Source organism: Parasteatoda tepidariorum, chromosome 10 (genome assembly GCF_043381705.1).
Source record: "Parasteatoda tepidariorum isolate YZ-2023 chromosome 10, CAS_Ptep_4.0, whole genome shotgun sequence".
Taxonomy (NCBI): domain Eukaryota; kingdom Metazoa; phylum Arthropoda; class Arachnida; order Araneae; family Theridiidae; genus Parasteatoda; species Parasteatoda tepidariorum.
Window position 1 is genome coordinate 36,313,511 of NC_092213.1, and position 23,133 is coordinate 36,336,643.

General features: G+C 31.3%; 1 protein-coding gene across 1 annotated transcript in view; it reads left to right on the forward strand.

The window, feature by feature from the left end:
• LOC107443776 (soluble guanylate cyclase 89Da) overlaps positions 1-23,133 on the forward strand; it is a gene marked incomplete in the record, with an annotated part of 73,507 nt that overhangs the window by 10,777 nt on the left and 39,597 nt on the right. Inside the window, 3 exon segments of the mRNA XM_043053485.2 lie at positions 5,045-5,297; positions 7,622-7,791; positions 13,702-13,831. Of these exon segments, the coding sequence (XP_042909419.2) occupies positions 5,045-5,297; positions 7,622-7,791; positions 13,702-13,831 (553 nt within the window).

Genomic DNA, 23,133 nt, shown 5'->3' on the forward strand with positions numbered 1-23,133 from the left:
CGCCCACATGTTGCGCGGACTGTTAGAGACTTCTGTTCAGCACAACGCATGCAACTTCTTCCTTGGCCTGCTTATTCGCCGGATATGTCGCCTATTGAGCACGTGTGGGATATGGTTGGTCGGCGTCTCACTCGTGATCCGCGTCCTGCAGTTTCCAAAGACGAACTTTGGTTGCGCATACAAGCGATATGGAATTCTCTTCCTCAAGCAGATATTCAACATCTGTTTGACTCCATGCCACGTCGTATAGCAGCACTTATTGCAGCGCGTGGTGGCTGCACCAAATACTGATTTCGGACGCTTAATTTGTTTCTTTTGTTTTGAAAATTTCATCATTTATTTGTATCAGTACAAGTCGTTTCTGCATTAAATTTCATTTGATTCTGATGATTCTTTCATGGTGTTGCATTTTCTACAAACAGCAGTTTAAATGGAAATTTGCGAAAAGGAAACAGGCATAAATATTAAAGCATACGGAATGTGAAACTAATAGCCTTGATATTTTAATTTCGAGACAGTGATCATTATTTTACATAGTTATGATTGCTACTTATTCGGAATAGATGAAAAAATGTTAGTAAGAAAATTTTATTTCTACCTTTCTCTCAGAGAAAGCAAATTCTCCGCAATTACCACTACTTATTAACTGGAAAAGCATTTATATTAACAGTATATGCGTTAACAACAAGTGGTAGTTCTACTTAGTTTACTTTCTTCCAAAAGAAAGATGAAATAGAGTTGTTTCCGGGTAAATATAAGTACTGTTTTATAAAGAAAGTTTGAATTATTTTCCTTTTTTCTGGAAGTAATTATTACTATTTTTCTGAATGTTATGTTTTCTAAGTAATTCGATTGTGAGTTGGGCTTTTTAAACCAATGTTATTTAGCTAATTACTATTAACCCCTTGGAGACGTGTGATTCAGAAAAGCATTCGTACAAAATCAGAATGAAGTTGTAATTAAATAAAAAACGGTAACTTAAATCTAGTCGTTGCTAATTTGACAGACTTACTTTGCTTTTACTTTAATTATTTTTACTTTAATCATAGATATAATCAAAGATAATTCAAAGTATAACTAAATAGTTTTATTTTGAACAAAGTGTTGGTGAATTAAATAAATCAAACAATTATAACTCCACCCGCAAATAAACTGCTAAAGAAATACTTTGATTACCAGTTTTATATTTTTACCTTGATTGATACGGTTTCATGCTATCACGTATTCGTGACAGTCGGCGCGAAAGGGTTAAAGGAACGCAGGAATCAATTGATTTTTTTTAAACCACCAAAGAATTGAAACTAATTTTATAAAATTTTCAAAAGTTACGTCTCCAGTTTTTAATTTTTTTTTCGTCGAGGCAACCCAAGTAAATACTTGTTCAAATAAGACTTGTTTAAGGTAATATTTGTTGTTCGTAATTCTAAAATATAAACCAAAAAAAAGAAGAAGAAAAATAAATGTAGGCTTCCATGACTGCCGCTTCTTATTAACAGTTAAAACACGTTTGAAAGTGAATAAATGTGTGGGAGTTACTATTACTCGAAAACTATATTTCCTGACATGATCGGAACATGCAAAAATTCACTTAAATGCTCGAGCATGTTAATATTTAAGCAAAATATCCTAAGTAAATAGTAATGGGACTGGAAAGTAACGTCGTTTCGGTGCATTTGATATTTGTTATCAGGATTTTTTTTTAAATCAAGAATGTATTCATCCTCATTAGAAAATAAATTAAATAGTGGAAATTATCTTATTAAATTAAATAGTGGAAATTATCTTATTAAATTAAATATTGGAAATTAAATTGTAGAATTAAGGTTGTTGAAACTCTGCACTTAGTGCAGGGCATAAATGTGTACCTTGGCAAAGTGCCATTCTTTTTTCTGTACCTTAACATGTGCCATTATTTGTTGCATTTTATTTTATGTAATCTGTCTATTGTTATTGCTCATGTTGTCATATTAAGCTGACAGTTTTAAAAAGGATTAAACAAAGAAATTCTGTTATTAATGAATTGGCTACAGTGAAATTAGTTTAATACTATATTTTAAATTAAAAACTGGTAAAAAAAATTTTTTCTCTACTCTTAATTATAATTATTTTTCTTTAGTATTACAGTCTAATTCACTCCTTGATTCATTAACACGTTGAATGCTATAGGGGTCACCGTTGCAGCCAAGATTATTAGAAACACATAATTCGAGTAAATTTTTAATTTCTTTTTAATATTATTATTACTAAAATGGTTTGAAGAAATTAATGCAATATAGAACACAAAGAAAAAATAGTTTTATTTATACACACAGAGATGTCAACTTGCTTCGGACAGCGAATAAATATTTTCAAGAGGTAGTTTATTAATTGTGATTCCTTGTTTAATAAATTAAATTTGGTTTATTTTTATCCACCACTATTTGTAAACAATTCGTAGGTTTATATACTTCACCACTTATTGCAGATATGTCATGACTGCATCAACCTAGTTGAGAACGCTAGTATCAGACCTTTGGCTCACTTTTTTTACATCTGATGTTTTTCTCACACTTAAAAACATGCACTGAGTAAAAACATACAGATTGTGGAAAGCCTGCTAGTCTGATCAGGACGAGATAAATCCGACACGAGTGGTTATAACAAGGACGGTCGGGTCTCTACTTTAACAGAGGTGCACTTTTTTGTAAATGAAGTTTTTTTTTATCTTAACGTTATTCATTATGAATATTTATTAATTCTTCCCATTTTTTTGTAAATATTTTTCCTTCGTGTAATTTTCGTTTCCCTACTTGTAAATATGTCTTGAACTTTTCTATACATTCAATTATTTGTTACTCATTACCATGGCAAAGTGCCATTCTTTTTTCTCTACCTTAGCATGTGCCATTATTTGTTGCATTTTATGTAATCTGTCTATTGTTTCTGCTCATGTTGTCAATACAGGATGAATGGGAAAAGGGCCATTATTGGCCTCAGGAGCCCAGCTAGACCAAACAGACCAGACCAGATATGTCATGAAGTAAATTGTTTTGCTTTGATCAAAGCAATTCTACCAATTAGGCCTAACCAATCAAATTGTAATGGCCGTCATTTGCGTTTGAACCCGTTTGGTAGAAGCATGTTTCGCAAGTAAGGGTTTGGCAAAACTAAACTCTACTGACGACCGATTGGTTCCTTCGGGTTTAAATATTAGCGATGGTGATGCCAATCGGGATTAGTAATCTTTCAAACAGCAATATATTTTCTTCAAGTAATGCACAGTGGACTTAATTTTTTGTGGAGTACTTCCAACTCATTTCAAACCACTTCTCAGCTTTTCCTCACCTTTATATAATCTTTTTTGCTCCATGGCCAAGTGCCATTTTTCTCCTCAACTCATTTTGGACTTCTTCAATTTTGTATCCAGTATTCTGCACACGCATCCAGTATTTCATGATGAATGGGAAAAGGGCCATTGCATTAAAAAACTAGCAAAATCTGTATAATATTTGCAAATTTAGTTTTTAGTTATTTACCGTTTGAACAGACCGGCAAGCCATGTAAAATTAGCGTGGCATTTAACGTGTTAAGAAGTTCATGTTTAGTGTTACACTGATACTTGCAGTGAAAATTTAATATGGTCACAAAATTGAGAGACTTTTAGACAAACTGTTTATTCGGAGAAAATAAGATTTTTTTTCTTATTTCATAATTTAAAATTTCATCTGCGGTAGTTAATTAACTTATTTAAAGTCAACTCTTTAAAAGCCATTAAGAAAGCATATTCACAAGTGAAAATTTGATCTTATCAAAAGATACTCCGGTATTCCATTTTTTATTTTGTGCACGACTTTGTAAAGTTAAAATGATAAGAAAACACGAAGCCTAATAAATTCCAGCCTACTCCCCCCCATTTCTTCCTGGTTTGTCATTGTTTCACATTAATATGCATTCAAAACTTAGTTTTGTTCAGAACCAGCAAAACCTTAACTGGCCGTTTCAGTTTACGTCGGATATCCAAAATTTTAAACCATTTTAAGTAAATCGATATGGAAACAGAATTAACTCAAAAATTTAAAAATTGGTAGCTGAGTTCATCAAGAAATGCGGTTGTAACTGGGAAATAACTATAACACATTTTTTTCTCTCTAAACAATCATCATTTGAAGTAATGAAGGAACACAAACTGAGAGTAAAATTAACTGAAGACAGTGAAATTATTTCAGTTCGTGCAATATTCAGCCTGTAATTTATCGATAAATATTATTTCATAGTTTTCTCAGACATTAGTACCTTCTGCTGACAGACTTAGAAACTAATTCTGTGATTTGAAGAGAACAAATAATTGGTTTCCTAAGCAAAACGTGTCTTTGTGTATCTGCTTCAGTTTTTTCTAAATGATTTTTCAAAGCATCAGATATTTTTGGGACAAAGAGAATGCTATATCACGGGGAAAATTTTTCAACGCATCTGTTTCACATCTATAATAATTTTTAAATTTAAAGTATAGAAAAAGTGATTCAGTCAAAACAATAACAAACTATGAAGTTATAATAGCTAAAAAAATTCAAAATACAAAACGTAAACAAATTATTGGGAGAGAACTACTCCATTATGTAATTCTGAGTCATCCTTTCATCATTCGTTTTTCATTTTGATATTTTGAAAATTTCTTCTCAAAATATCCGGTTACTCTAGGTTTGCTTGATCACCAATCACCACATTTTCTATAATTTAAATTACTCATGCAAGTGAAAGATAATTGCGCTTGAAAAGTTTCTCTCGGTGTATTGCGTCCTCTTAAAATACTTAAATTCTGCCTCGCAGTTGTGAAAATTTATTGTTTATAGATGAACATTTTCTGCTTCACTTTCTTGTTTCTATCATCTTACTCAGGAAAAAAAATGCGTAGTGGACTTTAAACATTTAATAATTAGGTAATAAAAATTACTTACGACATTTGGCTTAATGTACTAATAGTACATAGAATTCATGCCATCACTTCTTATCCTGAAATGTTTGAAGTTCATATTTATAAATAAACATATCTTTCCATTACTTGCAGGTTTGACAACACACCTTACCAGAATGCCCAGGCAGCTAGAAGGAACATGATCGAACACACGGACCTTGGCTCTGTTTCCTGTGTCTACCTTTTCCAGCTCTTCCCTTTCTCGATAGCCTTTGACCGGACAATGACTATCCGGGAGGTGGGTGAGAAATCCAGGGAGTTATTTGGCGGAGAAGAGATGGTTGGTCTTCCGGTTGAAACTTTCTTCCTCATGCACAGACCAAGAGTTCCTTTTACTTGGGACAAAGTAAGAACTTTAAATTAGACAACAGAAACTTTATGAAATCATTCCTTCACTCCCCCTCCTTCATGCTCACGTACGCATCTTCTTTAGTAACTAGGACAGAGCAGTTACTTCTGATTAGGCGCACGTGAATTTTAGGAATTGTGAAACATGGAACTTTCACATGGCATTCTCGAGTTCACACGCTTATAAAATGTGTAAGCTCTGCAAAGAATCGAGAATATTCTGTATGCGCTCTAGTGAACGTACGTACGTGGACTTTCCAGATTCTGTATAAAAGTGCTATATTTTTTATTGTTAAAGATTTTTAGCTGTTACGCTCCATATTCTCTTACTTTCAAAACTGCATTTAAGAAAGTTACTGCGCTTGCGGTGGTAAACGCAGCTGTGGGGATATCTGTGTCACAGACATACGCAATGAATGTGTGTAAGTGAACGTTAAGGGCTGTTAAACATTAGAACACAATCTTTGAAATCCTTTTACGCATACTTCAAGTGTTATTTCGGTAAAGTGCGCAAATTTCGCAGAGAACTGCAATTGTTTAGCAATAAATATGGTGCATAGTATAGGTTCGTGAACGCGTGGAAGTGGTGTTAAGGATATTCAGCACTTTCAACATGCTATTCTGCAAATTCACGAACATATCTTCAGATACGTTAAATTTTATAAAGAAGAAATGTTAATATTGCCATTTTTTTGTTCTGAAAAAGTAGACAAAAAATGGGATTTTAGGTTTGTTATAGCTACAAATCTTCAATTTTGAATAAATCGACACACAAATATTAAGTTTAGTCCAGCGACTGCTTTTTTCCTAAGTGATGGTGTTTTATCAAGACATTTCTATTACTCATCAATTTAATTCACAACTTATTCAGATGGAATGCATCGTACAAGCCATTCGGTGGGGTGGCTAGGGAGTGATGCAGGAAATCAAGATTCTTATTGTTTTTTTATCGTTCTTATATCATGTACATTTTTTTTTATCATGCACATATGTATTTAATTTTTTTCCTATTCCAGATTTTTCATTTTTGTACATAACGTATTAGTGTATTTTATTATAATGTTAATTTACCAACGTAATTTTCCCACCCCCTTAATCTTATTAAATTTCAATGAAGGAGTAGATAGCCTCCTTAGCTAGGCGTTCTGTACCCAGAATTTAAATAGGCAAATTGTTATAACAGCAAACATCAGAAACGGGATCCAATTTAAAAAGCGTGTACTTTAATATATCTACCAGTTTTTAATAATAATACAAATCTGGTAAATATTCGCTCGAATAAATGCAGTAATTATTTTCGCGCTATCAAAAAAAAAAAAAAAACCTGTTCTGATACTATGGATAATAAATCTTGACGTAAAATAATTATTCTTTTGATACTGTAATGAGCATGTATGTGGTTTGAAGGATGAAATATCTTTACTTTGCAACATACAGGGGCTACTAAAGTAATGATTAGTCCCAAAGCATGAACAGTAGTTGCAAAAAATAATATTTTAGAAAAAAATCCCCCTCCTCTTAAATTTGTTAAGAAAAACATTTATTTTTTTTTAAATTGATTTTTTTCTCGTATACTAGCTTACAGTACCCTTTTTTTCATCCAAATACCCTCTAATAAAATAAATAAATAATTATAATTTTTGCTAAAATCGGGTGAGATATTGGAAGCGCTCGTAAAATGAAAATTTCAATCCTTATGACGAAAACTTAAGGAATTCTCTGAGGTGGTGGAAGTGATAATTTTTAAGATTAAGTTTCTTTTTATGGAATAGCGAAAGGAGAAATTCGAATATGTGAACAATTTAAGAAGGATTGAAACTTTGATGGTGAACCCTTAATTTGTAAACGGAAAAAAAAAAAATCTGACTCTTTCGCAATTATTGATATTACTTTCTCGATATTTAAGCTCCTAAATTGTCCTTTCCACATTCTTAAATCATGAAAATGTTTAATAACAATTTTGACTAAAAGTTGATGATGCCGCAAAGTTCACGTAGTTTTCGCGTAGATTCACGGTACGAGGTCTTTTACACCTCTTCCCCTCAACAACCGCTTTTAGCTAAAATATTTGAATTTTTTAGATATGCTTTGAGAATAAAAAAGGAGGCTAAAATCTTGAAATGTTTTTTTTAAACTTATTTAAAAAAATAAGTCAAGAACAGCAAGAAAAAAAAATAGAAAAATCTAATCAGACTGCCATGATACTTTTCTTTGTAGATTATTTGATGAGTGTAAAAGTTTCGTATTATTTGCAAAAGTCATTAATTTGACTTAAAAAATAAATAAATGTCCTAAAATTCTTAATAAAATATTTTTTTGCAGATATTTATATTACAAAAGGTTGTGATAGAACTAGAATGTCTGAATTCAAGGTTTACAAAGCATCCCATATGTGATCGAAGGAACAGTGCGTCCACGCGAAATCTGCTACTGAAGGGCCAGATGAGACTGATAGAGGACTGGGACGCCATCATCTATTTATGCGTCCCTTTGTAAGTCTTTTTAACTTCTTTAATAATAAAATTAACTTTTTTTAAAACTAAATTTAACTTTTTTAAGCAATAATAAAATTATTTGCTGAAACAATGGTAGGTACTATGCAACGTTTAATGGCGCAAGAGCTGCAATCGACACTACTACAAAACAGTAACACTAACTTTTGCACTTTCTTGACTCAAAAATGGAAAGGAAATGAATCAAAATTAAAATCAGACCTGATACTGTAAATACGAGACACCCGTATTTAGATGAAGAAATGTCCTTCCAAAATGTCTAATTTTTGTTAAGTTTCAAGCAGACATAAAGACGCACGATCGTAATGCATACCTGCCAACTTTTACGCATTTGGCGTAAAATTTTATTTCTATATTTAAAGTGGTAGTAAAATGTATGCTTTCTATATATTCCTTGCATTTATAAACTTAATTTATAATGCGTAAAATTTTATTTCTATATTTAAAGTGATAGTAAAATGTATGCTTTCTATATATTCCTTGCATTTATAAACTTAATTTATAATCCTTTTAACCGCCACTATTTTTAAAAAAATTAAGTATATATATATATTTAATAGTGCCATGGTAGTCTGCATAAGCTGTGTAAAAATACAGCGTAAGTCCTGCTTAAAAATGCAATTTGAATTCCAATTTACTACCACTGGGAAAAATTATCCTCGAAAGGCAGGTATGCATTACGCAATATTATTGTTTATATTATCAGGGATGCCCCAGACGACTAAAAGTGGTAGAAACTGAATTTTTTTTTAAATTTATGATGCTTTAATTAATCAATCGTAACTACCACTATACTTACATTTCAAATTATTCATATTTCAAAGCAAAAACATTCTTTGCACTTACTTTCAATAGTAAATTGTATGTTATTTTCTATAAAAATTTTTTTTAATGTAATTTCTTTTTACACATTACAAGCGGGTCACGCAAAAATAAGTTTCTTGAAATTTGTGCGATTTATACAAAAGTTTAAAAAGTGGTAGCAAATCTATTTCCTTTCCGGTCTGTTTTTCAAAGAAATTATCCATTAGAGATTACCACAAACATAAATGATTCAGTTTTTATCTAATCAGTACTACAATCTTTCGTCGTTTTTTATTTTTATTAATTGAAATTGTATTTATAGTGACAAGTTTGCATCAACTTTTATGAAATCTTACCCACCAATTTTTTAGAATTTTAATCTATAAGTGTTGCAATCAATTTTTGGAAAAGTTTACCGTAAATTACCGTTAAATTTTAAAAAAAAATTATAGTAGTTAAATTGCATTAAATATTTATGGAATGTATTATCTCTACAAGAAATTATCACCAATTTTTTTCATGGCCTCACTTTTCATTGTAAGAAATAAATTGTTTATATTTGATATTTTTTTCATAGGATTAACATTAGAACGCACCTTTCGAACTGATTTCTTGGTTTCTAATTAATTCTTCTAATTACATTCACTAGGCAAGAAAATTTGCCATTTCTTTTTCCCAAACACAGAAAAAGTTGTAACACAATTATTTCATTCTAAAATAATATATTGGTCAAACAAAACATGACTGTCTGCTGTGATGCTTAAGTATTATATAGCTTTTAATTTTAGACTATAATAGAAGGAATTATATATATATACAGTCAAACCCCGCTATAGTGAACCTTAAAGGGACCGAAATTTTGTTTCACTATAACCGGGAGCTCACTATATCCGTTACGCAGGCAATTTAACTAATGGTTCCCAAACTGCTCCCTTTTATTACACATTATTCAAATAAATTACTGGAAAATATTATGTAGTAGCAAAAAATGTGTTATATTTCATTACTTTTCGTCTTGCGCACAAAAAAAAATAGTAATCTTTAGCTGATGAGCAATCCTCAATTTCAGATATGGAAACACTTCCCGACTCTTAGATAATTTTTTCTGAATTTCTGTTATTCCGCTTTTTAAACCTGTCTCACCTTCCATTCGAGCACATAAAAGTACTAACATAAAATCGCCTAGCAAATTCATCGACATTTGCCATACTGGAAGATTGCGGCTTCTTCGATTGGTGAACCACTTCAGTAATGCTTCTTCAACATCCTTGTGATCTAAATTTTTTTATGAGCAGAAATTATTAATTGCCTATTTCTCCATTTGTTACAAACTGCAGATTTGGATAGTTTATATTCCCTGCAAATATCAGCTTGATTGCATCCATTTTCAATTTTTCTGATTATGTCCATTTTATCATCAATGGAGAACGGTTTACGTTTACTGCTCGTCATAGTTAAATTTGAGACACTAGTTTGCAGGATTTTTTTAACTGAACTGAGAGCAAAAAGAAGTTGAAATGAGGGCCTTATCAACGCATATTAGTGTCCTACCCTTTAACCAATAATGAATAATTACTCATTCCCTCTGACAGAAAATGCATATTGATACCACTGACACCTTACAGGTGCATCATCTGCCTGAGTTGGAAACATCTGCTTGGTTTGTTTAGGGATAGGAAAGTGAGGTAAAAGAAGCAATAAAAAAAAAATGCTTATCGCTACATCCCCCTCTATATATGGTTTTAAAAATCGGTATATGTATTTATTTTGAAGTAGAAATTTCAAAATTATTACGAAAAAGTGAAGAAGAAAAATCAGCCGAAGACAGAAAAAAGTTCATTATATCCAACTTCCTCACTTTTTTGGTTCACTATATCCGGGAGTTCACTATAGCGGGGTTTGACTGTATATATATAGATATTATATACATACATTGTACATAACTTCCTCGTATTTTAGGTGAGCTGCGTTGATTCTGTTTTATTTGTTTAAATTACAAATTTAGAAGAAGAAAAAAAGTTATCTACATAGCTNTCACAATGTAATAAAGTCGAACACAAAAAAGTTAAAATTACAGAGAAGTTAAACACCATCGTAATGGAAAAATGCAGGTAAAACTAATATAAAAATTGTAAACAGTTGACAGTGATAACCCCCCCATGAAATATATATATATATATACATATATATAAGTAGTACTTAGTAATGCACTTAGTAATATAAGAAAGTGGCCACTTAATTTAAACATTAATGATTTACCACTCACTAATAATTGGATACCTTGAAGCGTCGTCACGCGATTATTAGCCTCAGCCAATCAGATATTCGACACCAACGCGTCACGTCGCTTGCAGGTATCCAATTAGATCTGATCCGAAAATTGATAGTAAACGCTAGCTTTACAGCTATAACGTTAACAAGTCATGCACAACCACGTGATTAGAGACAAGGATATGCTCAGTTGCAAGTACCCAATTACACTTTACACATCACTGCAATATAAAAAAAATTAAAAAAACCGGCCATAATGGATTAAGATCGTAAATCTTTATTATTTTTAAATGGGCATTTAAGAGTTGAATAATATATTCTACATCAATCAAAAAGTTTCAAAAATGCATTTATTTATTTATATCATACTATAAATACGATGAAAAATATTGAGTAGCAAAGTTTGCTCCCTAACATAGAGAGATAGAGAACGGGTGAACAAAAGCAGATGTCGAGTCCGGAAAACAATGCAATCGATATTGTCGAACCATCCCGGGGAGAGAGAAAGTGAGTAATTGCAAAGAAACAACCGACTCCCTATCCCCTTAATGACTGTTTACGAAGACTGGACATATATTGGCTCCGTTGCCTCACTCAATTGATCAGAATATATTCATAAAGCGGTCACTTTCTATTCCAAACACTTGTTTCCCTTCGCTTTTATCTAGCATCCTTGCCTTAGAATTAAACCCTCTTGAGAATAAGGGTGGTTCCTTCATTTCTTGTGGACCAAAACCCATTTTGAATGGAGTTCTGCTGTTTTATTAGGGGAGAAGATACTAAAAGCTGCAAATTTTCATTGTATTGTTATGATAGAGTATGAAACATAAAATGTCTTAGCTATTATATAAGACAGTGTATATTTTCGTGAAGGTTATTTACTTTTATTTGATATTGTTTTTAATCATATTATTTTAAATAAAATTAATTTCAAATGAATTTTTTAAATCTAGAACAAGAATTTTCGAAAATAACATAAATCTCTATCATTTAACTCTCCAACCTTTTTATTGCCACGGACCGGTCGATTTTTAAAACTTTGCCGCGGCCCGCTGGGGATTAAGTATATTTTAGATCGTTTTGATTTAGCATTTTTAATTTAATTATTATTTAAATTAGCCTTAAAAAAATACAGCTACATGCGCGGTATTGGTGAGGCTTTACTACACGTCTCAGCAGCTTCCTGTTAATCTCTGGTTCATAGTGAGTAGCACAAACTCGAGAGAAATATGCCACAGTAAATAAAATTGAAATAATTGTTTCATTAGCGGCCCAGTACAGTTTGATCCACGGACCGATACAAGTCCTCGGCCCAGGGGTTTGGGGACCACTGATTTATTAATTGGTTAACGTCCAGGCAAGCGTCATACTTTTCGGGCAGTTCCTTTTTTCAGAAGCATTTATTGTGGTAGGAAATTTTTTTTCTCTGTTTTTTAGTATTATCAGTTGTCTTGGTGAATTAAGACGCTCACTTATCATAATTTATAAATGATTTAGTTATCAGTAACTAGATATAGAATTATAGGAAGTATAAATTAACTTACTGAACTAGCAGGGACTTTTTGAATGTATTAATATTTTAATAAATTAAAATTAAAAGAATTTTATTATCACCCGTAATTTAAAATGTATATATAATGTCATATAGACAAATACTTATGTTCTAACAAATTTTTGTAAAAATTCTGTTTCTTTGAGAGAAAAAATCTGCTTTAAATCATTACCACACAAAAAAAGAAGAAGAAATCGCACAAGCCTCAAACAGTTAATCTCTGTTGTAGCTGATCTAATAGCACGTGAGAGCATTCCTAAAGAAGATTAAAGTTAAGAAAATTTTAATTTTGTTCTCATCAGTAATTTAAAAGATATACATAATGTCATATAGACAAATACTTAAGTTCTAACAAATTTTTGTAAAAATTCTGTTTCTTTGAGAAAAAAAATCTGCTTTAATTCATTACCACACAAAAAAAGGAAGAAAAAATCGCACAAGCCTCAAACAGTTAATCTCTGTTGTAGCTGATCTAATAGCACGTGAGAGCATTCCTAAAGAAGATTAAAGTTAAGAAAATTTTTGCTTAATTATTATTTTACTACCACACCGCAGAATCTTTCCTAACAATAGTACAAATTAGCAGCCACGCATATCATAATTTCAGGGACGCCACAGGCGACTATTTATGTAAATTGTGGTAGAAATTCAATTCATCTTTCTTTATTTATTATCTCTTTAATTATTTAAACCAAAAAACGCCAATTTGTAGCAACCCAACTTGCCGGGAGGAGGCGAGGGAGTATGCAGGGAGTCCCCCCCCCCACTACATAAAATATTTAATCTCTCCTTAGATACAAGCAGGACCTTCGGTTTAAACTGCTACCGCTTCTGATACTTCAGTTGCACTGACCTTTTATTACTACCACTATCTCAGCTGTCCATGGGCTCTACCTCTGATAAAGAAGTGAGATATCTGTTTCGCGGGCAGGTACTTTATTAGTCTGTATTAATTAGGTACCTATATTAGTCCCTGGCGGACAGGTACTTCGTAACAAGAATCAGTTCAGTTCAATTTGGAGCAAAAACTTGCATTTCCTTTCAATAATTAACTGGAAAAAAATTGGTATAAAAATTACCTATCTCTCTAATCTCTTTTAATATGATTTTGAATTTTATTAGTCACCAGTTTTTGCATTTTTTAGTCCCGCCCGTGGCAATTCTGTAATTTAAAAAATATAGAAATGCCTGTCATTCTGTGTGACTGTGCCTTTTGTCATCTTTAGTGTGTTTTTATTCCTCTTTTTTCCTTCCCCCAACAGGTTAAGTAATCTTCAAGAGATGCAAGAAGTGGGCCTCTACTTGACAGATTTATGTCTGCACGATAGTAGCAGGGAAATAGTTCTTGCAGGGTGGCAACACGGCGCAAGGCTTGAAATCTCTTATGAAAAAGTACGTTTGAAACTGCAATTGACTTTTTATGTTTAAGTAAGTGCCTCTATTCGTTTAACAATCTATTTTTAAGCACAGCATTAAACCAGCTCACTTTCTATGAAAGATACCAGTCAGCAATATTTTTATTTTGCAAATACCACTAATAATACAATTATTAATATACCATTACATTAAACAATGAGTTTTGTTTTTTAATTCTTTTAGCGCATTTAAATTATTTTAGATAAACTTTATAGTGGTCGCTTATTACTTTCTTGATATTTGTTATTGCTAATTTTATGAATTGTGTGTCGTTGAATGTTAAAAGCATTTTATATTTCGCTTATAAGTAAAACGTCTCAAAGAAGTGTTCATCATAGAAACGTATTCTTAATTATTCTGTATATTATGTTCATCAACAAAAATGAATTCTAACAGGTATAAGAGAACGCCATACCAAGAGAGAAGCTATTCGTGGCAAATTATCTTTCTATTTCATAACTAATTTAAATTGTTGAAAAAAATGAGTTCAGATATAAGCCATAAATTTTAAAACATTGAAAGTAAGTTTTTAAAATATGAAAATGAAAATAAATTATGAGAATATAATTTAGGATTACGCAGTGGAGAAGTCGACTTCCAATAAATTTGTTTGTATTTTGATATTTTAAATTTTTATCAAACATTTATGGCTCACTTTTGGTTTCTCTTAATTCTTTTTATTTCTTCTTAATTTTAAATTAGTAATAGAGGTGAAAGAGAACTTCTGGCGAAAAATTTCTCCCTCGGTATGGCGTCCTCTTAATAAAACTGCTTAGGGTTAATATTTAACTGAAATCACACGTTGCTTTATTTTATTTTATCATCGGCAGTAAACCACATCTGTTTCGGATTTTAGACTACTAATGTTCAACTTTGTAGCCTTGCAATTTTGAACCCTACCAAGAAGAGAAGGAAATTCTCCATAAAGCAACGAGACAGTTTGCTTTGTGGTAAATTTTTCTAGGTGAAACTAACTCTCATTTTTTGCATTATATATATAAAGGAAAAACAAAAACTTTCATCAGATGAAGCGATGCTCTGTAACATTCATCTACCAGCGAATAAGCATGTTAGTGAGCAGTATTTATTGAAAATGGTATTTAATTACCGTCGCGAGAAAACCTTGCCGAGTGCTTTTCTAATAAATGAGGGGAAAAAAAGCTTCTGTTAAAAATATTATAACTCTATCTAGTTTTTGAGATGAGTAAAAGGTCCGTATCCACCATTACTTATTATTGATATAAAATGTATACAAGACTTTTTGTTGTCCTGAAAAAAAAAACGTGGTATAATTTTTGTTTTTAAAAGAAAAGAAAAACCCATATGATTTTAGCTTTTAGTTGATTTAAGAAAAAAACTCAAGGCTGTGAGAGATTTTACGTGTAAATGCATGCTATATAACTGTAATTAGTCATTATTATTTTACTTTACCTTCATCCGAAAACAACCTTGAAATTAAAAGGTTTCATAACCAGATTTTTTTAATTTTCGAGAGTTTTTCTCTTTACGGTAAGTCGCTATTAATTGGCCAGCTATTGACAGAATTCTGACACAGATGCTAATTTACAATCCAACGGCTTTTTACGACTCACTCTCTCTCTCTCTTTTTTTTTTTTTTTTTGGATATTTTTCTTTTGGCTGTATTTGGTCACAATTATAATGATAGCTTTCAATTCTTTTGAAAATTATTACCTAAACTTTAAAGAAAATGTTTTTCTGTATTAAAAAAAATGAACAGGGTAGCTGGTCGTTAAAAGCCGCTGGATTGAAAAATCGAAATCCGGATCGCTTTATGAGGAGACTAACACTAAATAATCTGAGCAGGGAATCCCGTTTAACACGTTCACGCCGGGAAAAGTGAAAATACTGGTAAGGGAAAAGAGAAAAATACTGGTAGAAGAACTATTTCAATATTAGATAATATTCGGGAGGAGTTTATCTATTGTCAACAATAATAATTCACTGTAAGGAAATTTATCACGGCGAAGAAGCAATTCAACATAAAAATTGCATCCGTTAAAAACAATTGGTAGTTATGGATTTTTATTATTCCCGGAAAAAAGCTAAAAAATGAAATTTATTTGTTACCAGTTTTTACTCCGGTGCGCCGCCAAGATGAGAAAATCTAGCGTGACCCACCGATGGGTCACCCCGGCGTGAACGTGTTAATTGGTCCAGCGAATATACCAAGACCCAAAACAAACTAAATTAAAAAAAAAAAATGTTAAATGCATTAAATGGCAAAATTATATTTTTATCACAAAGCAAATCCAATTTACTTAACGGATCGCGCTCGAGTTTAATCAACTACTCTCGTAAATCAAGGCTTAAATCCAAACGTCTTATTCGTATTTCATCATGAATGATTTCTCTCATCTTTTATGAAAGAAAAAAATATCCCGACGGAATATAATTCCTCGTAAAGTGTCATTGGAGATTTATCTTCCGGTGTGTTTTGTGTTTCATCCAGAAAGAAAACCGCCATTGTGTCGCCGTCACGTATACTAACAGCGCGATTTGGCGCTCTACTTAGATCAAATCAACTTCCTCCCAATTTTTTCTTCTTTTTACTACCAGAAATGTGTATTTTTTTAATGAGAGAGAAAAAATTGAGAATGAGGCACAATTACGAAAAACCTTTTCAGGGCTCTAGTCTGCTTAAAAAACCCGTTCATCAGTTTCTGCCTCATAAAGATACATCTAATATAGTTTTGAACAAAAATAGTAATAGCACTACAGTTTTTAACCAAAAATAATTTAGTAATAGGGATTATTTTTATAAAAATAGTTCAAAAAAGTAAAAGGTTAAAATATTTATTTTTGTAATATATTCCTCAGAGTATTTTTAAATATTTTTTTTTATTAGAAATATTTAAAGTGGAAGCTACAGTTTACATATCTGATTAAAACTGAACTTGAGCACGATAATATTTAAATAATTCAAAAATATAAATATAAGTCCTTAGTGACTAGAGTTGTGATGTTTTTAAATGATAGAGATATTTAAAAAAGTATTGCTTATTTAACCGACCTAGCATCACGCAATGGAGTATGTCCTCTGTCACATTATCCAGCACAAAAAACTGTAAGCTTGATTAAAATCGATTCTTCGGAAGAGGTAACGTTTTTAGTTCATTTTCTAAAATATAATGCAATGCTGAATCGGTTAGTTGATTTGTTTATTGTGGATAGCGAAAACTTCCACAGCTTTGTTGCCAATAATTAAAAAATAATTGTAATTTTTATTACCACTTTAAATATAAAAATGATGTATTACACGCAATCCACTGTAGTTAGAAGGTCTATTATTTAGGCCATCAGTCTTAGTCACCCTAGATAAGAACCTCAGATAAAGGAGTCTAGTCACCGCTAACGCAGGCTGGTACTTTAAAAAAATACACAGATCAAGTCAAGTTAACCCTTTCGCGCCGACTGTCACAAATACGTGCCAGCATAAACTCGTATCAATCAGGGTAGAAAGATAAAACTGGTAACCAAAGTAGTTCTTTAACAGTTTATTTGTAGGCGGAGTAATAATTTTTTGATTTATTTAATGCACCATTACTTTGTTCAAAATAAAACTATTTAGTTATACTTTGAATTATCTTTGATTATATATATGATCAAAGTAAAAATAATTAAAGTAAAAGCAAAGTAAGTCTGTCAAATTAGCAACGACTACATTTAAGTTACCGTTTTTTATTTAATTACAACTTGATTCTGATTTTGTGCGAATGCGTGTCTGAATCACCCGTCCCCAAGGGGTTAAAAACAGTCTGACAAAGCTGTCAACAACTATGGATTCTTCGTAGCATTTCATTTTACAGAGGTAATAAAATGTATAATTTTCTTTATAATTATTGTATTTTTAAATTAGTTTTAAAATTATTTTATCCCCTCTACAGATAGTTCAATCAATCATACATATAAATGCAACTCATTTAAGCGATCTGTCTAATCTCTGGCAAGTTATTAATATTAATTTACCTGCAATTGTTTTTGAATTTTTTTTTTCTTCGCAAACCTCTTGAGAAATTCATCCTCAGACTGAGTAAATGTTGGCAAGTGTGATCCATAAATGAGTAAATGGGAATATTTTGCCTTACTGTTTTTAAAAATTAAGTCATGTTTGTATGCGACGTTACGTTAATTACATATCTATGAGCCGGTATGGTTCAGGGGGATAGATCGTTCGCCTTCCAATGCAGTGAACAGGGTTCGGATCCCGGCGATGGCTGGTCGATACGAATTCCGCATCCGGCTGGCACCCACCACAGTGCTGACGTGAAATAACCTCAGTGGCAGATGGATCATGGATTAGAGTCCCCTTGCCGTGGATGGTTCTCGTGATCTTCCTTTCCATGTAACGCAAAGGCGGGTTAGCTCCATCAAAAAGTTCTCCACGAAGGCAAATTTCTTCTAATACTTTATCCAGGAGTTCCCTTGTCTTCTGCATTGGGTTCAAAAATACAAGGCTACGCAATTGAACATTACTAGTCGTAAATCCAAAAATTGGGTCCGCTGTTCAACAACTGTTATAAAATTGAATTATATATCTATGTAAAATCTTTAAAAGCGAAAATGGCAAATATTATTATTTAAGACTTATTAAAAATGAAGTAATTATAACATAATTTTTGTTTTCTAATACTTTAAATTTGGAATGATGAGCTTAGTGCTAAATTTCATTCTTTCTGAGGACCATCTTTCCTAATGGTTCCTAATAGTAGGCAAAAATATATATTTATTTTAATGTATATTTTTATATAGTCTGCACATCATGTATTTATATAGTTTAATTTATCTCTGCGTAATGATGGCTAAAATATTTCAAATTATTTTTATTAATCGAAAAATAAATAAAAATAACAAAAACTCAGCTACTACATTAAATATGAATTATTTAGAAAAATCCGTTTATGGATAATATATTATTTTCTATAATATTTTCTGCTATAATATTTTCTGAGTTAAGAGACATACTTGATTTCAATTTCGTTTAAAGAATAATGATTATTTTTTTTATAAAAAATATAATGAAAAAATAACACGTTTAGAAGCAAATGCTTTTCAATGTGCATTAAATAATAATGATTGTTAATACGAGAATGACACAATAGTTTCCAATGTGCATTAAATAATAATGATTGTTAAAAAAAAAGAATGACACGTTTAGAAGCAAATAGTTTAAGATTTCTAGTGGTTTGTAGCAGTTTTAAATAAGTGGTCCTTGACTAGACCAGAAAGAGTAAAAGCCTTGTTTTTATATTGGATTAAAACTGTCATTTATTGATGTTAGTGGTATATTGCATGTGGGTATTTTTTCATGTTAGGGGCCATTCAAGTTTTAATAAAACCACAATTTATGAGACTTAAATAACATAATTTTTTCTTCAAGATAAAAACTAACGAAGAAATAATTGTTACTGCCAATTTCTAATCTTTCTCAAAAATAAAAATAAAAGTATGTTAAAGGAATAGTAAAGATTTAATGTCAGAATATGGGGAGGTCACGAACAAAAAGAGTTTAGTAAAGGAAGAAAAAAAATTGAGATAATGGTATTTTTGTCTAGGGATTGATCATGCTGATCTGCAAAATATTTAAGAAAAAATAATGCTATTTTGCTATTAAGAAACTAATTCAGTAAGTATAGACCTCCCTATCTGGTATCAGTTATGCTTGGATACTAAAACTACTATACATACGAGACAATGCTCCTGTAATTTCTAACCCCCTCACAAATCAGATATCGTAGGGCTTATTCTGACAAACTTCAACGATGACATCGTTGTCTTATCATAGAGAATCAAATGAAATCATAAAGAAAGGACACTGAGACAGGAGAATTTTACGACTGCGTTTTTGATGCATTTAAATTTCCTATTTTTAAAATATTTCGATTGTAACCCATTCAGGGTCTTAACTTATGGATCCGAAACTTTGACTAAATCACAAGCAGACCTGCTGGTTATTTTTGAGAGAAAAGTCTTGAGAAAAATTTTCGGAGCTTTAAGTGCGGAAGGCTTATGGAGACAATATGATAATTTTTGAACTATATAGGCTATTCCGGGAAGCCGACATAAAAAATAAAAAAAACATCAAAAATAAGTCGCTTCAAGCTTGCGGGTCCCATCTGTCGAATGGACCCTTTTTCATTGACATTTAAGATCTTAAATTACAAACCAATGGGATCTGGAGTTAGAGGTAGGCTTAAGATCAGATGGCTTGACTGTGTGGAAGATTTCAAAATCCTAAGAATTGCTAATCGCAAAGAGAAGAGCAGCATGGAGGATGGTTCTAGGGAAGGTTATGGCCCACAAAGGGCTGTCATGCCAATAGAAAAATGACCTATTCCGGACTATTGTTGGGAAAACACAATGTGTTGTAATAGTTAAAAAAAGTACCTTCATGAAAAAAATGGCAATGCGTTTATGCTTATACAAATATTATGTTTGCAAAGCAGGCGGAAAGCTGGTTTCCCTTTAAATATTATATTTACGTGTTTCCCATTTTTGGAATATTTGTATTTTATATTTCGTGTTTCCTATATCTGTTGAAGGATCCAAATTTCTGTGGAGGGATATAATCTTCCTGACAAACAATACAAAATGTCGAAAAGATTTTTTATTTAGTTTTCTTTTTTATTTGAAAAGTTTGCCTCAAAATATGAGCGACTCACGCTTTTATTTAGCGAAATTTTTATTTGGTTTCATTACCCTGATAATTGAAAAATACGTAGTTGAAATGAAATTTTTTTCTCTTTTTTTTGCTGTGGTTTTTTTACTTATCAAAATTGCAATTTCTATTTTCGAAAAAAAAGAAAGAAAAAAAACGTGTTACTTAGCATTATTTTTAACTTATTACCCTAATCATTACAAAATATTTAGATTGTTTTTTTTTTTTTTTTTTTTTTTTTTTTTTNTTTTTTTTTTTAAGATTTTTCTTATCTGATAAGAAAAATATGGTTCGAAATTGAGATTTCTGTTTTTGTAAAAACTTGTTGTTTAGCATTATTGTTAATTAAGCCTATTACCCAAATCATTACAAAATATCTAAATGACGTTTTTATTTTTTAGATTTTCTTATCTAGTAAGAAAAATATGGTTCGCAATTAAGATTTCTGTTTTCGTAAAAACTTGTTACTTAGCATTATTGTTAATTAAGCCTATTACCCCAATTATTACAAAATATCGAGATGACGTTTTTTTTTTTTTTAAATTGAGATTTCTGTTTTCGTAATAAAGTGTTATTTATCGTTATTGTTTATTAAACTTATAAGCCCGATCATGACAAGGAATGAGAATTTTTCTTTGTAGTTATTTATATATATTTCATACCTCATACTTATTTTATACTTCATATGCAGTGAAAGAATTAGTAATGAGTCAATTAGGACTTAGCCTTTTATGTATGTACAGATTATGATATTTTGTAGAGTTTCTTCCACTTGAGTTTTAAAATATCGTAATTAAATTATTTGAAGCTAAAACATGAGATGATTATAATATAAATTCATGGAAAATACGGATGTATTGTTTTACTAAATTAAATTTCTCGAATGAAATTATTTAAGTACCAGGCTTTCACTTCTATAGGAAGAAAAGTTATGGGGACGTTGGCTTTATGGATTAACATTTCTGAAAGCGAGACGGAAAAAAGAGAACAAAAACTTCTAGTCAAACTATTTAATTTATAGCTAATAGTTCAATGGAGTAAATCTATTTTTAACTATAAACTATTCATTACTAATATACCGTGTATCAGCCGTGTTTGTGTCTTACATATGTTAAAAATTCTTGGTAGACGTAGATATATTATTTTTCTTGAAAACAGGCTGTAAAAAATATGTTTTTACCAGTTTTTGCACTTTCCGTCGGTCTTAACATAATAGATTTTCAACCAAATTCTGATTTTTCAGTCATGTTTGGCTCTATTTGATAAGAAAAGTGTATTAACGCTAGAAGCGCCGATGGGGTCATTTTGATCGTGTTTTGCCATTTTTTTTTTTTTTTAAGATACTCATGAGTTTTATAGCTCCTATATTTTGACTTTCACTAAATTGTTCCTAAGTATGCTGTTTAGTATGCTAAGTATGCTGTTGATTAGTAAATAAATAAATGCGGAAATACCTAAAACAGCCAAACTTTTATAGGGGTAATATAAAAAACGTTTATTTTTGAAGCTTTATGCCTGTTTTTGATTTTGCAGAACTGCTAACATCACGAAAACGAATTGTAGAATAGAAATTAGGGTTCACCGTTAAAAATGCCAAGTGCAACAGTTCTCGTGAAATTATGTGGTATCTCAGATTGGATTAACGAAGTAGCTTGGTTGAGTTCTTATTAAATTATATTTTCGTTATTGCGTCTAAGAGAAACCATGAAAACTTTGCATCCCCCCCTCCATTTCTCATGGGGAATTCATTCTTGTCAGAAAGACTAAAGAACAACACATTAGTATTTTGGGCATCAGATATCCTCTAATTGATAAAATTCGGTGCCGAAACTGTAAGAAAAATGCCTTTTTGCACAGAATGAAACGAATACTAGCTATGAGAAATTCTAAAAAATAATTTGTCGATGTTATGTTATCACTTTCACGTCATGCGATACGCGCTCACTAATACCTGACTAATGATGGATCTTAACATTTTAAAATATGTTGTGTGCTAATTTATATTATTTATATTCACGTAGTTCGTTTATTTTCATATTACTTGCCCTATTACGAAAGAATAATCTGAAATACAATAATATTCAGAGCCTGACAACGACAAGAGCATACGGGGAAGTTGCCCCGGGCCCCTCATCAGAGGGGGCCCCCAAATTGAATCGAAAGTTTATTTTAGGTTTCCTTCTTCAATGAAAATGTTTTAAACAAGATATCAGTATAGTGTAAAATCGGTCAATTTTATGTTAGCTTCTTCATTAATCTATCGTATGAACACAAAAAAAATCTATGTTTCGTAAATCCATGGCTTTCTAGTGCAGAATTCAGCTAAATTTTCGCAATTACAGTGGACAAATTTGGCCAATCAAAAGTCTGTATTTTTACATATCGCAAAATGCGATAGGTTTACAAAAATACAGATTACGAAAATTTAGCTGAATTCCGCCCTAATGTCAGCAAGGATATGAATTTTTCACCGCTAGATGACGAAGTTGAATAATGAGAAAACTGCATTCGGCATGATGGGCATAAAATTGTCAGAAAATTAACAAAAAAAAAAAAAAAAAAAAAAAAAAAAAAAAAAAAAAAAAAAAAAAAAAAAAAAAAA